This window comes from Zonotrichia albicollis, chromosome 2 (assembly GCF_047830755.1).
Source record: "Zonotrichia albicollis isolate bZonAlb1 chromosome 2, bZonAlb1.hap1, whole genome shotgun sequence".
Lineage (NCBI taxonomy): Eukaryota > Metazoa > Chordata > Aves > Passeriformes > Passerellidae > Zonotrichia > Zonotrichia albicollis.
Window position 1 is genome coordinate 38,313,546 of NC_133820.1, and position 17,274 is coordinate 38,330,819.

General features: G+C 41.8%; 1 protein-coding gene across 2 annotated transcripts in view; it reads left to right on the forward strand.

Annotated features, from left to right (window-relative positions):
• The first annotated feature begins 9,653 nt into the window (after positions 1-9,653).
• The window catches only part of CFAP91 (cilia and flagella associated protein 91), a 29,327-nt gene continuing 21,706 nt past the window's right edge, over positions 9,654-17,274 (forward strand). Inside the window, exons 1-5 of one of the 2 annotated variants that reach the window (XM_074534777.1) lie at positions 9,654-9,792; positions 10,375-10,437; positions 12,494-12,645; positions 15,495-15,578; positions 16,872-16,937. In XM_074534777.1, the coding sequence (XP_074390878.1) occupies positions 12,518-12,645; positions 15,495-15,578; positions 16,872-16,937 (278 nt within the window). In that variant the 5' untranslated portion in view covers positions 9,654-9,792; positions 10,375-10,437; positions 12,494-12,517. Of the gene's footprint in view, positions 9,793-9,842; positions 9,919-10,374; positions 10,438-12,493; positions 12,646-15,494; positions 15,579-16,871; positions 16,938-17,274 lie in introns of those variants that run through there. The other variant, XM_014266439.3, reaches the window with a different exon arrangement.

Consider the following 17,274-nt stretch of genomic DNA (forward strand, 5'->3'; position numbering starts at 1 on the left):
ATTTCTCCTCTGCCTGCTGACAGTGGCAGAAGAATTATGTTAGAGAGCTATGTGTGAGAATGAACAGATTTATCCAGCAGTTAAGAAGGAACAGATAAGGGCAGGCTACTGAGATGAAAACTGTCAGAACAAGTACCCAGGAAAAAAAATCCAGCAAAAATATCAGTCTCTGAAAGAGATAATGAGAAAAGACCCTCTCTCAAGCTGCCATATCATTTGGCAGCCTGGTGCCACATGTGAGAGTACAAGGACTGCAGCTATCACTGAACATTTACAGCTCTTGACTTAGAGGACTAATGGGTGAAATAGGGAGAGACTACCCAGCTGTCATGGGTTTCCAAATTATTTCTCCTGCACAGCCTTTTATCAGAATTGAAGAACATACAGCAGTGGCTCATGATGTGTGAACATCACAGCAGCACTGCAGTCATTGCCGTTGGCTTCCTGTGCCTTCAGTTTCACCCACTAAAAGAATGGTTACTCAAATAAATATCTGCTTGTCTCCAACAGACAGATTTTTCAAGGAACCCCAAAAATGTATTTACATTCATCGTTACTGTTAGGTTGAGTAAGCCCCTATCAATGTCAGTTGGAAGTAACAGTCTGGGGTAGTCTGGGGTTTTCCAGAATTTTTTCACTTCTAATATACATGATAGAAGGTACATTAACCTGTGGAAATTTTGTGTGATGAAACTGAGCTGAAGGTATTTTGATATTTTCCATGTAGTGCCTATTCTGGGAACCACTTCATCATCTTGAAAAAAGAAACCTGTTCAATATAGTCTAAAGAAGTATTTTTGGTTTTGACTGGGTATAAACATAAGACAGCCAATGCTCCAGCAGCCCAGTCAACCATATGCTGTGTTTTACTGTCAAAGAAGTTGTTTGTGTTTTGTGTCAATGCTTAGATAACATGAAAATAAAGGATTTCAAAGCTCTGAGCAAGATGTCTTGTCAGGACCCTGCTGCCTCTTAGGCAGAACAGGACAGGGCAGAGTTTCTCTTTCTGACTAGAGCTGCAGACCTGCAACTACCAACTGCTATCACTCAGCAGTGGGACCAGAGCGAAAATGAATGCTGTGATAGAAGGGCTTGTGCTCCAATCTAGTACCATGACTCTAAGGTCATTATTTACACTCCCTCGAAGCTTCAAACTCCACCTTTAGGTGAAGGCAAGGGGTTCAAACACTGGACTGATATCACCTCAAGAAGCAGTGCACCAGTCCTTTCCCAGACTGAAGAGGCAAATCCTCATGTTTCAGGACTACAGCATGAATTCTGTACACAAGGATTCTGTACCATAGGACTGAACCATCCCCTACCTGGGAGACCACCTTGGAAGTTAGTGGAGGAAGTCTCCTTGCATACCGGCAAGCAAGCCCTTAAAAACACAAGAGCAGAGTCAAGATTACTTTAAAAGCTTTTATGTCTCTTGAATGCTCTACAAAACCAGTACTGCAACAGATCATCTCTTGCCAGAAACACAGCCAAATGTTCAGAGCATCAGCCTGGAGGTGGAAGGCAGTTTCAAACGATGAAGTCACTTTCCAGTTTAAAACGAAGAACTGCTGTTTCTAACAGCAAGACTCAGCCCACAGCATCCCAGATATTCTGGGGCCTCATTCTGGGACCGGGACTCTGGCCCCACCCTCCCCAGTAAAGACAGTGAGCTTCCTGTAAGCTTTGGTATAAACTTAGAAGGTATTAATGCCTTCCTTACATTGTTTTATGCACATCTCTCACCAGGTTATGCTAGGATTGGGACTATCATCACTTTCATATTATGCCCCTTCTTGTCACTGTCCATTGAAAGCATATCCAAACATATTAGTAAAGATTAGGAATTTGCCATGCTTGCAACAATGCAAAATCTGGATCAGCGGGTCCAGTGTGCAGTCTCCCTGGTAATAAGGCAAAAGAAGGAATCTGGTGTTTTGTTCTGTGCCACAAAATAACCTGCCTGCCCCACGTATGTTAGAAGCAGGAACTATGAGCCTTTAGGCACACGACATGTGGCAGCTTTTCCACAATGCAGATATGCAGCAGCTGATGTTCAATGTGCATTTAAAGGCCAGTCAGGCTTATTTCAATACTTGCTGGGGACTGACCAGCTGTTCCCTTTTGTGGCGGGAACACCCATGAAAATCTGAGCATTTTGGAATAAATCTTATTGCACTCATGGGAAGGACAGGTGTTTGCACTCAAATGGCTGCATGTGTTACCAACACACCAGAATAGCATAAGAGAAGACAACTGTCTGTTTTCTGATAGTCTCTACACATAGTAACTTTAGAAAATTTTAATCTCCTTTTGGGAAATAACATCACTAGTCCTCCAAAGGGCATGAATCTGCAAAGGACTGTCCCTATACTGCAATCAGGCTCACTATTTTCAGTTAAAAATCAGAAAAAAATAGCCTAGGTTTAAAAGCACTTATGCATGAACCAGATACGCAATAGTCACCCATGGGGATTTTTTCCCCCCAATATTGCAGAGTTACCTAAGACAGCGGCCTATAAAGATCTTTCCAAAGAGGAAATCTCTTCCATTCTCAGTTCTCATTACTTGAAAGAGCAGGATTTTCAAACTTCTGCAAAAAAACCTATATGAATTGGCAGAACTGACCAGAATCAGACAGCTGAGCTACTGTTATTATAAACATAACATGCATGCATCTCCAATTAGTCACCCCACAAAAAGCAAATGCTGCCTAAGGTCTGTTCTTGTACATCACAGCAAACTGCATTCAGTGCCCAAGTCCAGGAGCCTGTGTACTAAAGAAAAAAACATCTCACTGTAGTTCCATAAAATCCTCCATAATACAAACTTATAACCTTGATCAGTTCTGCTGCAAACCAGGCAGTGTTTCTGCAACTCTAGTGAAGGGTGTTAAGCTGTCAGTCAATTGAGAAGCAACAAAACTGTAGGTCCACTTCTTTTTCAGTGTACACATCCCTTTTGTTCTTTTTTTCCTGTAAGTGTTGCTGCTATTAACAATTTTATTCTGCTTGATGGCAGGCCATTTTGATGCCTGTGCCAGTGGCAAACCTGGCTTGTTTGAATCTATTCAAGTCTCTCAAGATCATATTTTATGAAATGTGAAGCTCCACTACAGAAAACAGTTTAACATTCTCAATGAACTGCAGGACCTAACTGGAAGCCTGGAAGGAATCATTAGTATTTACAAATACACAAGTCATTCCATATTTGAGATGTCACTGTCTGCAGCTGCATGCTTCTATGCACTCACATTCCAGCATCTCACTTCTTTTAAATGTTGCACCAAGACATATGCTGTGCAGTGCTGCAAGCTGCTTCTATTCAGAATTCCTACAGCTGTTTTTCACAAAGTTACTAGATAATGTAGAAAGTTCTGTCACTCTGAAGCTGTTTCTTTCACATCAGTGGTCATTCTAGATTTCAACTTTGAGCACCTCATTCATTTACACTTGTTTACTTCTGCTTTTCTTCTTGCTGATCTTTTTTTCAAGGATTTTTAGAATCCGGGTTCCCACCAAAATCAATGGGACTTGACTATCAAGTGCTTAATGGTCAGATTTTAACAAGCACTAGGACATCTCCATATGCAGGTGAAGAGATTGTCAAGAAAGTCTATTTACACTGACGTCTCTCTTAATACATTGCTTATCTGGAGTACAATTAATTTTTTTTAAGTGACATGGGAACATATGTCATCTACATGGCAGAAAATTTCATCTAAACACCCAGCTCAAGCCCACATCCTGACTGTTTTGCCCTGACTTTCAACATGCTGCACAGTATTTTATCCAAGCGCTGTCTTAGGTTAGTACTTACTCTGTGTAACTCTACATTTTAATCAAGGCTTCATGTATGGTCTGGCATTAACTGTTCAAGTCCTTTATTTCAAATGAGAATGGATTCTTCAAAGTCTGGTTCTCTCCTAGGGATCCATGCATACAAAAACTTTGTATCAAAGAGAGGATGTTTCCAGATCAGCATGCTAGAGGCTGAACTCTTATCATATTCTCAGAGTTGGTATGTCAAGACAATGATGATGTGCTCTAGATCCTGTTTGGTTCAGTCTCCACCATGAGGGACTGGGAAGTGGTGAGGGAAGGACTGTGTGCATGCAGACAGAGAGGAAAGATAGAGGAACTCTCAAGACTGAAGAGTGCAGGCTGTGTTCTCTTAACATGAGGGAAGTGATACTTCTACATCTTTCCCCAGTCCTTGAAAGGGCTCTGTGGACACCCCATCCAATTCTAGCTTTTTTCTGTCAATGGCCCCAGTGTCCAGTCATTCCCTTCTCACCTTTTTTTCTTTGGTAGGCCTGAACCCCTGGGCCCCTGGATGTGTGTTAGCCCTCACCTGACCTTCATCTGGTGGACTGCAATTAAAGCTGAGAGACGATAGGAAAATACTGAAAGCTTTATTAAAGATGAAAGATGATAAGAAAATGCTGAAAGCTTTAGTAGATTGTATTAAGATTATATTGCACTAATTGTTTAAGAGTAAGTAAGAGTGTAATATATGGAAGAGTTATACTGTGTCATAATAAGCTGAAATTAATGTCTGCAGCACTTCTGTCCAGATATTTAATTTCTGCAAAAGGAGTGGCTAAAATAGTCACAGAAGATCGAGAGTTTCTAATGCTTGCTTCAGATCAGGCAAGCACAAAAATTCAGTCCCCAGAAAAGTGTCTTAATGCACTGAGAACTGAACCTGCAAGCTAACACAATGGTACTGGCATTTAATCCTCTGAATATTACATGAGAGGAGTAAGAACATTAGAAATTCTCTAGTTCCCTGAGGAGTTCAATCCAAGATCCTTTATCTCCTGAGGCAAGACAACATGCCTGACTACAGCCCTGCAAATCATCCAAATGTTAGCTCTATTCTTTAAGAATAATCATTTAAGAAGATGACCCAATCCAAGTGAAATTAAGTATATAACTGTCCTCCAGAGGATGCCTGAAATATTGGTAAAATTTTGATTTTGTCACAATTTGAACCATAGGCTGAAAATGTCCTTAATTCTGCCTTCTTTTTCTTAATTTTTTTAAGTGCTAATCAAAATCATTACAAAAGTCTTTTAGCAGGCTTTGAAGTGAATTCTCTAACAGTGATCACAAAGTACTACTACTTCATTTCCTTTGACTTTTTAGGCTATTCTCATCTGTGTATTGCTTTTATTACAGGAAATGTGCCTACAGTCATACTGAGAAAAAGATGGCAGGAGAGAACAGGTCTCCTATAAACACTTTCATCTATTTTTTTTCATTTCAGCTGTTGTGTGAGAAGATGCCTGTCTTAGCGTGGTTCTTAGTAAAAACAGCACAAATTAACCACAGGCTTCACCTTGGTGAAGTTCCATTTACCACGATCAGTACTCCAAGGCCATTTTTACAAGAGGTGTCACAAGTTACAAGTGAGGTATGCCACAGTGGTCAACACAGAGACAAGGCCTCAATCCACAAAGCAGTAGATGTCACAGCATCTGTCTCCTCACATCTTTTTGGCACTTACCTCTGCTTTCTGATGGAAATAGTATCCACATCTGCCTCCTCCTTTTTGCTGGCTGGAAGGAAGGCTCTGTTCTGGATTAAAAATTTAGCAATGACATGGACTGCAGCCTTGTGCTGCTCCTTTCCTTTTGAAAAACACACCCGGAAAAGATGTTTATTATACACAGAGAGTGAATTGTGTGGAACGGACAGGGAACAAACAGGAATCCCAGGGATTACTGTGGATGGGTCCAAATCTATTTTACATCAATTCACATTTGGATACAACAGCGGAACTGGTGGCACTCAGGTTAGAGCCTGTGGTGGGCAGGACCATACATGGAGGAATTGTGACATCCTGTGGCAAAAAAGGGAAATGGCACACAAACGGTTACCTATTTTAAATAGATTATTTTGGAACTTCCGGATAGCAAAGACTCAACAGTGCTTTTGAGGCTAGAAGTTTATTTCCTGTAGCTTAGATTTTTTTTTAATAAGTAGAAAAGGTCTCCACGAAGCATCACAGGCATCCAACACTATGACAGTGCAGTCATTTGACCCTGCTTAAGAGCAGATGTCCATCTACGGAATGAAACTTAAAGCCAGATGGATGACATCTTGCCAGGGATTTCACAGATTGTCATGGATTGCAGGATAAAAGTTCACATTCAAGAAACCCAGTTCCCTCCCAGGCTTTGGAGGACAGAAGGAAAACAGACTAGAGACTCATCATCTGTTTAGCTCGACTTCTTTGCCTTATCCTCCCTAACCCTGCCCTTTCCACACCCTTCCTCACTTTTTCAGCTCCTCACCTATGTCTCCCATTTTCTTGCCCAAACGTCTTCAGTTCTGCTCTACTGGCTGCTCACCCTGTCTCTCCCTTCTCCCTGTGCCATACTGGTTCTCTACCACCTCACTCTCCCAGTATTTGTTCTTTGCTCAGCCAGCCAAGTTTCTTCTCTAAAATCATTAGTGCCTAATCCTACACTGCTAAATTTTCTACTTCCCCCTGTCTGATTTTACAGTTCAAACACATCAGCAAGTCATCACAGCATAACAAGTCCATCAACAGAGCAGCACTAATTCATCTTGCAGCAAATTACACCATCTTATCTCAAGGTTAATGTGAGGTAAAATTAATTTGGCTCAGCCTTTGTCACAGACAGCTAAACTAGCACACTTTTCTGCCATTTTGCAACATGCAAAGTCAATCCACTCAGACTTTGTGCAGTAACTCTCAAGGGTGTGGACAGTTTACTCACACATCTGAGCACCTGGTGTGCCCTGCAGCCAAGTGGGTATAAAAAAAAAAATATCCAGATAGACAACACCCCAGCTCACCAACACTTGTTCTGGAAAAGTTATTAATGGAAAAAAAACACCAAAAAACCAAACCCCAACCCTATGGCCCACAGATCTAAGTAGAAAGCTCATCAGTCAAGATTTTTTTTTTTAGGAAATAGGAATCTTTTTTGATTGCTTACAGTTCAGTTGACTGCAGCGCTCTTTCACCAGAGCAACAGGACATGTCCCTGACATACACAGATCAAGCTACCAGATAAGCTTTGAGTACTTTTCCAAAGTACTGATCATTGAGAAGATTGCCAAGTTTAATGCCTGGGATCAAATATTTCCTCAGAGCCTTGTGTATTTCAGAATATTTTTCTTCAGAAATGTGTGGTTTATATTAAAAACAAGCAAATAAATAAATAAACAAGATCCATTCAGACCAAACCTCAGCACTCAGCCCTCGCAGTGCATTCCACAGCACAGGGCAGTGTGCTAGGGGCCTGGCCAGGTCTCACACAGCTTCAGGTCCAGAAGAATATGGAAATTTCAGGCAAAGAACACTTGATATAGTAATAATCAACATAACTTTTAACACTTTTAAGGCCGTCCACTGTTTATACGTGTAGTTCACAGAGATTTCTTAGAAATATAGTTAAATATTAGCCAATATTTTACCCACACACACATTCTAACCAAAGCAAGTTCCGTGAACCTTAACCTTGAGCTTTATTAGCTACATATACCTGTCACCTCCCATGAATAAATACTGCTCTTCAGGCAGCTATGCAGTGACCTAAAAACTTTTATCTTTTATTTTTGACAAGCTAGTTTTCAGCCACATCAGTCTCCAGAGCTGGTTCCCTACATAGTCTTTCAGGTGCCAGCACTCAACAGATCAGAGGCAGCAGGGCCAGGCAGCTCATGATGAACAAAAAAATGTGGCAACATCTCACATTTAGTCCAATTTAATGCAGTAAAAGTTAATAATGGGATTGGACCTTTTTGGTTGTACATGACTCCAGAGAGTACTTATCTGTTTGGCTGTGCCCTGGTATCTTGTAGGATTCTCAAAAACCCATTCAGTTATTCCATTGTTCCTTCTCAACTTGGTTTCCATCTCATCCATTCCACAAAAGAAAAAAAGAAGTCCAGGCGGCCTGTATTTAGTCATCTCTGAAAACCTTAAAATGGAAAAATATCAGAGGGTGGAGCCAACAAAGAATAATTTCTTGGCCAAAATACAGTTTACACACCTCATTACCCCAAGGCAGATGTTGAACATGGAAAAAATTCAGCTTGGAAATCATGATACAAGGAAGGAAAACTGAACTTGATAATGAGAAATGCCAGGGAACTCTATTGAAAAGTGGCTTTTGTTGCCACATCAAAAATTATAATAAGGTATCACATTGTAAAGCTCTTTAGTAAAATGAGGGTCTTTACAGCCTGCTGGGTATCTTCAGAACGTGGATCAATCCATTGTGGGAAGTCACATCCTATAGATGTACAGATGTAGATGATGTCTGTCAGAAACAAAGCTGTGGCAGCATTTCTTAGTTTAGACACATCTTCAGTTGACCTACTAACCTAAAAATATTGTTGCTTCAGGCAAGGGATGGGCCTTTAAGAAAGTAAACTACCATTCAAAATTAAATTGTCTACAAGTAAATTCACAGAGCCAAGGAATTTGGAACTACAACAGGAACTACAACTACTACAGGAACTGCTTTCCTGTAATGAGGTACTGAGGGGCCAGCATTTTATGACAGACATGACAAGCTGTGAAAAACCCTTTGATATACAGTTTTATACACAAAATAACTAACATAAGGTACTTGCTTCAAGATTATAGACAGAGGAGAAGGCCCATTTTCAATTTCTCTGTTTTTTGTGTTCACAAAACCAGAGAAGCAGTTAGGTTGGAAAAGACCTCTGAGATCACTGAGTTCAACCTGTAACCAAACACCACCGTGTGAAACAGACCATGGCACTGAGCCGTGTCCAGTCTTTCCTTGGACACCTCCACCGAGGGTGACGCCACCACCTCCCTGGGCAGTCCATCCCAATGTCCAATTCCTCCTAATGTCCAATCTAAACCTCCTCTGGCACATCTTAAGGCTGTGTCCTCTTGTTTTGTCACTGGTTGCCTGGGAGAAGGGGCCAATCTCCAGCTGGCTACACCTTCCTTTCAAGGAATTCTAGGGAGAGAAGGTCAGTGAGGCTCCTTTTCCCCAGGCTAAACAAGCCCAGCTCCCTCAGCCACTCCTCGCAGGACTGGTGCTCCAGACCCTTCATCAGCTTCCTGGCTTTTCTCTGGACTCACTTTCAGCACTTTAGAGCTGCAGAAGAAGTCCTAGGTGACAACAAGCAAAGCCAAGAATAAGAATATCCAGCCTTGAATCCTGTCCCTAAGTGTAACCGCTAAACCAGATTTCCTAGGCACTAAGCGAGGGTCCCGGGAGCATCACATGAAACAACTCAAGCAGCAGCTGCTGAAAAGCAGAAATACACGTGTCCTTCCTTTCCCGGCCTTGCCCGTGCCCTGTCCTCCTCAGAGTCCAGCCACATTCCCACGCCCGCGCCGCTCTCCGGAGGCGGCACAAGATGGAGGCGGCAGGGCGAAGCCTTAGGAACTGCGGAGAGCGGCCGCGGGCTGCTGGACGGAGCGGGAGCACAAGCAGCACCACGAAGGGAACGGCCGGGAAAAACCCCGAGGGGCGCGTTTGTCCCCGATAGAGTCGCGATCAGCCGCCCCCAGGGCCGGGGCAGGGCAGGGTCACGATTAGCCGCGCCCAGGGCCAGGCAGGGCAGGGCAGGGTCCGGCCCGCAGCAACGCCCGGCCGCAGGGGCGGGACATTGCCGGCCCCGCCCGCCCGCCGTGGCCATGGGAACGGCAAGCGGGCCGGAGCCGCTCGGTGGGGACGGGCTCCCGGCCGGACCTTTGGCTGCTCCTTCAGTACCGGGCCCGGCCGAGACGGCAGCGCCCCGCCCGCGGCCCGGCCCCGCTGCAGCCCCGGTACGGCCAAGCCGAGCCCTTGGGCGGCCGGGCGCCGGGAGTTGGGCGGGACGGGGCGTGAGGCCTCCCCCGCCCCAGGGACCCCCCGCCCCAGGGCCCCGGGGCCCTCGCCGAGCTCGGCACGAGGTGGGTGCCGCCCGAGCAGCGGGCAAGCGATGGGGCTGGCGGCTCCGGCGAGGCCGGGACCGTGAAACATTAGCTGGAGCAAAGCCAGCTCTGTGTCCCAGAGGGAAGCATCATGTACAGTATGGTATTTCCACTGATTACCATTCCACCATGCCTTCCTTTTAATATTTCATGTCATCACAGTTTCTGTTTAAGTTGATGGTGCCTCCAAAGAAAGCTGATTTTTCTACTAGATTTTTCACCTGTATCTTCCACAGAGCAGTAGGATTTTGGTTCTGAGGCTCATTTGCATGATGGTGACATCTGTTTGATACAGAGACATATATATCAGTTCTTTCTTCCTAGTTTGTTTCATTCTCTCTTATAGACAGACTTTTAAAGAAGGAAGTGGAGCCTGATGATTCATGCTGATTTCTCAAATATGTAACTAGTTATGTTTGTTCAATTGTCTTTCAGGCCCTCTGTACACACTGTGAAGTGAGAAGGACCCTCCAAAGTGAAATGTCCACGCTCAACTTGGTAGGTGTTGGCCAAAGACAGCTCACATATTCACCTTGTCTATTTCTGCATACGCATGGGTGGAAACTCTGTCTCAGTCCTAAGCTGCTCCCTTAGAACAGCAAAATACAAAGCAGAGAAAGAAATTTTATCTAAAACAAGACAACATAGGGAGTAGCCATGATTGCTGGCCTATAGTGACTCTATAGCACCAGCCTAGAAATACCCAGCTTCATGTTCTGAGTCATTTCCTAAGCTGTGTGTCAGTATTTTTAATTGTCTATCTTCAAATACTCTTAATTATAGCTTGTATATGTTACTTAGATCTAATAAAATAAGTGGGCATCTGCTGGGCTGTTGTTCAAGCAGAGCTGTCAGTTCCTTACCTTGGGAGATACTTACACTACAGATCCATGTAGCCTACTTAGACTAAAATGAAATATCCAGTAACATCTAAGCAGCCAATAAAGACTGCAAATCCATGCTGGTTCTTCATACAGAATTAGCAGAGTTTAACTTCCTAGCTAATCCTTACCTGGCTAGCCCATGGTTAGCTGTCAGTGTTCCCCTTAGCTAGTTTAGAAGCAGCTAGGGCATATCTCTGGGGGGTTCAGTCACACCTTCAGACAGCAGTGACTGATAGCTGCACAGGATGAACACAGGTAGAATGCCAGAGGAAAACAGACTTGATGCAACTGCACGATGAATTGGATTTTACACAGAGTCCTCCTGAAGCTATGCATGTGACTGGGGCTGCAAGACAGATGTTCTGAACTCAGACTTCATTGCTGTACAGCAAGGAGAAAAGCCGTGAGCAGCTTTCAAACAATGGAGTCAAGGAGCATTTTTTTTTTAAGAATGTTGCTGGATATCTCTTACTACATTATCTCAGAATATTTCTTATATCTACACGAAAACAAATAAGTGTTTGTCTGCCTGTCCCTAGAGAGACAGAGCTGGGAACATTGTCATCAGCGAGACCCTTGCAGCAATATGGCTGTGCCAACAGTTCAGGCCAGATGAAGTAAACAGGCATCCTGTCACTAAAGTTGCCATGTCACAGGTGTGTTGCCATGTCAATGGTGTAGATGGGTGTGGTGGCAGACTGTTGTATAAAACACGTTTTAGAATCAATCAGCAAGTGTACAATGTACAATTCAAAACACTACATCCTTGAATTCTTAATCTGTAGCTTCACAATTTGGGGTGGACAGAGGTTGTGATAGTATTAGTTCATAGGGTATTCCAAATGCTCAAAAGTTGAACTCCTTTTGAAGACAAATGGAACAAAAATGCAATTTTGTGCACAGCAAGCAGCTATTCATGGTAGGGTGCCTAGATCTTCATCAACTGACACTGTCTTACATTCTGGTGAGTATTTCTGAAATGTCACCTGTATGCATTTGAGTTAGCACCTGCTGAAATGAAAGGGGCAATTCACAACTCAATTCTGATTTTAGTCTGTACAGAAGCTCAAGCCAATAGAGCTACATCACTTATGATTGCAAAGATTTATTGGCAGCCATAAATTTAGCAATTTAAGGCATATCTACCCAGGGAAATTAGTCCTTAAAAGGAAGGGTGTAGATGTTTAATGTGATCATTTTTGTATGCTAGCTCCCTGAGTTATTTTTAACAAATGCTAAAATTGTTCCAGTATAAAATAATGTAACTTTACCCTGCAAGTGGAATATGTTACTTAATTTCTAGAGCACTAGAAATAGGAGGGAGTTACATGGGGTAATGTGCTAGAAGTTCACATCGCTGCACATTCACAGTTACTGCACACTAACTTCTTTATGTAACAAACCGTTAGACCTTTTGGTTTTCAGTACAAGTTTAGCACTGGAAAACAGCCAGAAGACAAATCTGTGCATCTGCTGCTAGTCTGGTATGCTCCACATCTTGAGAAGAAGCATCTAACTAGCTGACATCATTAGCATACGTATGCCGCCTTCTTTCCCCATCCCAAATGTGCAGTCCTGTAAATCACAGCAGGCTGGAATTCTGCTCTCTTTAGTGCTGTTTGAAGGGGCTAAATTGCAGCCTCTCTTCTTTGTGTCCACACAAATGCTAGGTGAAGGCACTGATATTCTGAAGCATGGCTACCGGAGTGATTCATTTTCCAGCCTGCAGTTTGTGTTTAAAGAGTGAAGATCCAGTGCCTGCATATATTGGTCGACAATGGAGGGCTCAGCAGCGCCTGGAGGCTCTTCAGCGCCTTGCTGTGTAAGTGTTCTATGGTTGGACAGTTTAAAACAAACACACAAACAAAACCAACAAAAAGCCATGCACACTGAAGTGGAGATGACTGCAATTTGCTCCTACTTATATCTCCCTTGAAATTAAGAGATTGCAGCTGTTGTGGAGTATGGTTACCCATCTGTTTCTTACAGGGTGGATGTTGCACATTCCTTCATCCCTGAGCTATCCGCTTTGCAGCGGTTGCCATGAAAAAGAAGAGAGTTATTTCAATCTCTTACAGATCAGAGGAATTATGAAGACTTCAGTGACTCATGTGTGTTACTTCAGTGGGAGCTCTTTGATTTTAGTCCCGTGCAATTGCAGCTGGTTAGGTTGCTTTTGCTGTTCCTTCCAGAGTCCGTGGGGCCTGAACCAGGGCGCCACATTTTTAGTGCAGGGGTTTCTTAGTTGAGCTATCTCCTGGTGTCTGGGCTTTGATTTTGATTTGGGTTCTGATTCAGCAGATATTAAAAAAAAAAAGTTTATGTGTTTTGCCACACCACAGGTTTTTTAACTCCTCTTGTAGCTGTATTCAAGACTGCGGGCATCAGCCTAGGTTTTGGTCTTCAAAGGTTCTTTCTGCTTTAAACAACTGACTTTAGACCATGGGCTTTTCAGATGGTGCTTGCTCTGGGGCTGCTGGTAACTGAGTTCTGCCATATGCCAGATAATAATCAAAGATGCTCAAGAGTGATACAGTGGATTTCATACCTGGTTTTGTTCAGTTTTAAAGACATATTCTTCTCATTACCATAATAAAAATATAAAATTTGGAGTATTTTTTTCTTAATACTATTTTCAGTGTTTCAGACTGTCCCAGTGCATGAGTACCTCAGTCACTTCTTACATTTTGCCTGCAATTCTGTAACAGCTTGACACCTGCACTGCTTTAAAGTTAATTTACATTTCAACAACATGTATTTGCAAAATGTCTTGCAATTAACAAAAAATGAGAAATACATCCCCTGTGTTTCAACCTGCACTGATTGACAGTGATGCTGATACGGAAGACAGAATATTTCCCAGCTGTCTTCTCAGTAGTTGCATTGCCTCTGCAAGGTTACTGGGAATAAATGCTCATTTATTTCAGCAAAGTCAGCAAATATAAGTCAAGGACATGCAAGAGGCAGGATCTGTGGAATAAAAAGGGCTATTTCCCTGGGTTGCCATTGTGCCTATAACTATACCATAACAGGATGAACGGTTTATGCTAATAAAGTTAGATCATAAGAATAAGTGCCCACCTGTGCTGAATGAACCACAAATCCATCTGGATGGAGCAACAGTCTGATATGTAAAGAGTCAGCTAATGGAACTAGCCATCAGCTCAATTAACTCATTTGAATTACAAACACAACCTCACAATAATAGGTTGATTAGTGCTGAGCAAGTATATCAGGTTACGACACTGCATCTCAAAATATTCCCTACTCTTTTCTTATGTGATGTGACTGAAAGCCTTGGGAAGAGATGACTTTAAACTTACCTTGGCAGTAAATTGTGTGTCACGGGAGGTTAATGAAGCATCTCGCTCGAAGCTTTCCTGTGGCAGGTAGCCATACTGTGCCTCCCCAGATTCCACAGCACAGTTTGCAGGAATTAGATGAGGGCTTGGATGACAACAGGTCTCAGCATGTAACCCTCTGTTTTGATCTCAGCTGTCAAGCAATGTTAAGTATTGTTAATTGTATCTCTGTAAATATTCCTTTGTACTTAAAATCAGGCGTCAGCAACCAACCCCAGTACCCACAAGCCCGTACATCTTGAGGTCAGAATTCATACAAGTTGCCAAAAATGGTTTTATAGAAAACCTGGCCTTCAGGACTTACCTTGTACATAGCTCAAAGAAATAAATCATCATAGAATGGCCTGGGCTGGAAGGGACCTTAAAGATCATGTAGTTCCAACCCCCTTGCCTTGGGCAGGGATACCTTTCACTCAGAGTTCTCTCCAGTGTGGTCTCAAACACTTTCAGGGATGGGGCATCCACAGCTTCTCTAGGAAGAACTTCTATTTTTTGTCTTTAACAACTGTGCAGGTTGAGAAGAGCAAGAATGGAGTATAAAGCAGTTGTTAAATCAAATAGCAATCCTGATTAATAACTTTCAAATTTCTCAGTTCTACCCATTATCTCACTGACTGCCTTAATGAGGTTTTCCATATAATCTTCCAAAGCCTTAAAGAAGACTCTTCAGGATGTTACAGTGAAAAATTTAAACCATCTGCAAAATTTAAATTCAAAATGGGGGAAAAAAAAGAAGTGTTCTTGCAAAAGATATGGTTGTTCCAGAATAGATTTTGAAACATTCCCATGATTGTCCTAATTTTTCTCCTTTACTGGAGAACTCAAATTGAAATTGCTGATTCTAAATTTTTAAACACTTGCTCAAAATCTCTTTACCAACTTTTCAAACGTAGAAAGTGTATTCTCCTTTGCTCATTCTGTCTTTACATGTACTTGGAAACTGTTTCACTCTTAAGACAATAAGCCTGTCTCCCCCACTTCCAATAAAAGTGGTTTCCTGTACAAAGTAAAGCATGTACAAGTGGTTAATGCTTTTCATAACAAGCTCAAAAGTTTTAATAAAGGCAGTAAAGATCATTTCCTGACCACACATAGTGGGAAATAAAGTGTCAAACTGTTTTACTACATAGGTAAATGTGAAGAAACCAAAATAAAATTGCTTGTATAAGTGTGAGGCTTGGGGGGAATTTGTAATGTGCATGTTGGATAGTGCAACCAGAGGGGAGAGAGAAAAAAAAAAAGGCATAAGGAAAAAATATAACTGCTCTGAAGGTACTTTCTAAATGATGTCCTGTATTTTGGCTTTCAGAGGTCAGTCTTCTCCTCATCTGCCTCGGGTTGTGTATGAAGATCCTGAAGTTAATGGAAGGAATCGCTACAAATATTTTACACGGTAAGGAATGAACTGATTTAAAACAGGGTTCAGCTTCTTTCTGTGCATTTTCAAGAGCACCTAAATAAAGGCCAGAGCATTATTTTTTTCTGTATTTTCTGTCAGTACTTTGATCAGTTCTTTGATAAAATAAAAAATTTTAATAGTAACCAGGTCTTAAAACACAAGGTCTTTCTAAATTCACACTATGACAGAATTTTCAGTTATGAGTTACCATGTAAGCAAATATATCAGACATTCTGTACTTAATAAGAAAGCTTTGGGCTGTAGATCATCGTGCAGAGGAGGAAGATATTTACAAAGGCAGTGTGGTTCTCCAGACCCCTAGAAAGGTGTTTTCTTAAGAAGGAACCCTTTAACTCCCAGTTTCTTCCAGGAGCAGAAAGGGAGCAAAGGGAAGCCTTGATTAACTTTTCATCCATGTCCCCTATTGCAGGACTGCTCTGCTCCTTCCACAAGGACATTGTAGGTCAGCAATGGACTCAAATCTGAACCAACAGCTACCATATAAGATTCTTGGCTTAGTGACATACACTTTGAATTGAAGTCACTATTTTACTCAGCAGCTATTGGCCGCTATATCCACTTTAAATATAAAAAAATTGCAGAGTTTAATAAGTTGAAGTTTATTATTGCTCCTTTATCAACAGTTTTAAAAGAACAAAGATGATGTTATCTTCTGCAATGTGAAATTAGCTTCAAAGTCTCCCAAAGGCTAAGGGAAATCGACAGAGAACTGCAATATGCAAACTATAAGAATGCCAAGGAAGGAATTATTAATATGTAGTTGAGCCCAAATCACTTTCAAGATACCTCATAAAGTATTGCAAAAAATGAAACAATAAAACTAGATAAGTCCAAACCAGCTTATCAGCTAATTGTAGGAGTGAATTTCTGGATTTCAAGCAGTTATTAAAAAAAACCACTACTCTTTCAAAAGAGTGAAAGTGAAGTAAAAAAGTAAGATACTTAGTGAAACATACACAAAATAATGGGAACACACTCAAAACTAACTTTAGTAATTGTCTTGTTTTGCAACTCCAATTTCTGCTTTGACTTACAAGAATAACACTCAGTCCTAGTGTTTATTGGTGAAACTGTAAACTCTGTTCCTCCTTGGCTATGAAAGAGTTCTTTAATATTTAGGCACAATTCTTAAACATGCAACTAATAGAACCACAGTTATGGAAAATCAGTATTAACTCCACTGAATTTAGTGGATTGCATTTTTTCTGAACCTTAATGATCTTTTAGGCTCCTCCTTGTTGTCTTACTTTCATTCTCTCTCTTCAGGCCTCTCAGCTTTTCTAGGCTGCTTCCAGCAGGTGTTCCAGAAGCTGCTGCTGATACAAAGAAAGGGTAAGTAGTAAGACTTTTAGAAAATTACTGTTGTAGTGGGTAACATCTCACCAGAAAAAGATCAGGAAGCGATTTAGCTGTTGACCACCATTTTTCATAATGAACGAACAGGAAAAGCTTGTTAAGAGGTAAGGTGCTGCTCTCATCATTGAGAATTCTAGAGGAAATAGATGATGGACTGTTTCAGAATTTGCTTGCAGTATATAAGAAGTGCTTTGTGAATAAAGGATGTGCCTCTAGTGTGTTAAGACTGTGAGGCTTGAAAGAGAAAGCTTGGTGTCTCTGAATTCTAGAAGAGATACCATTGCCAAGATTCTCTAGTAGAGCAATATTGCTG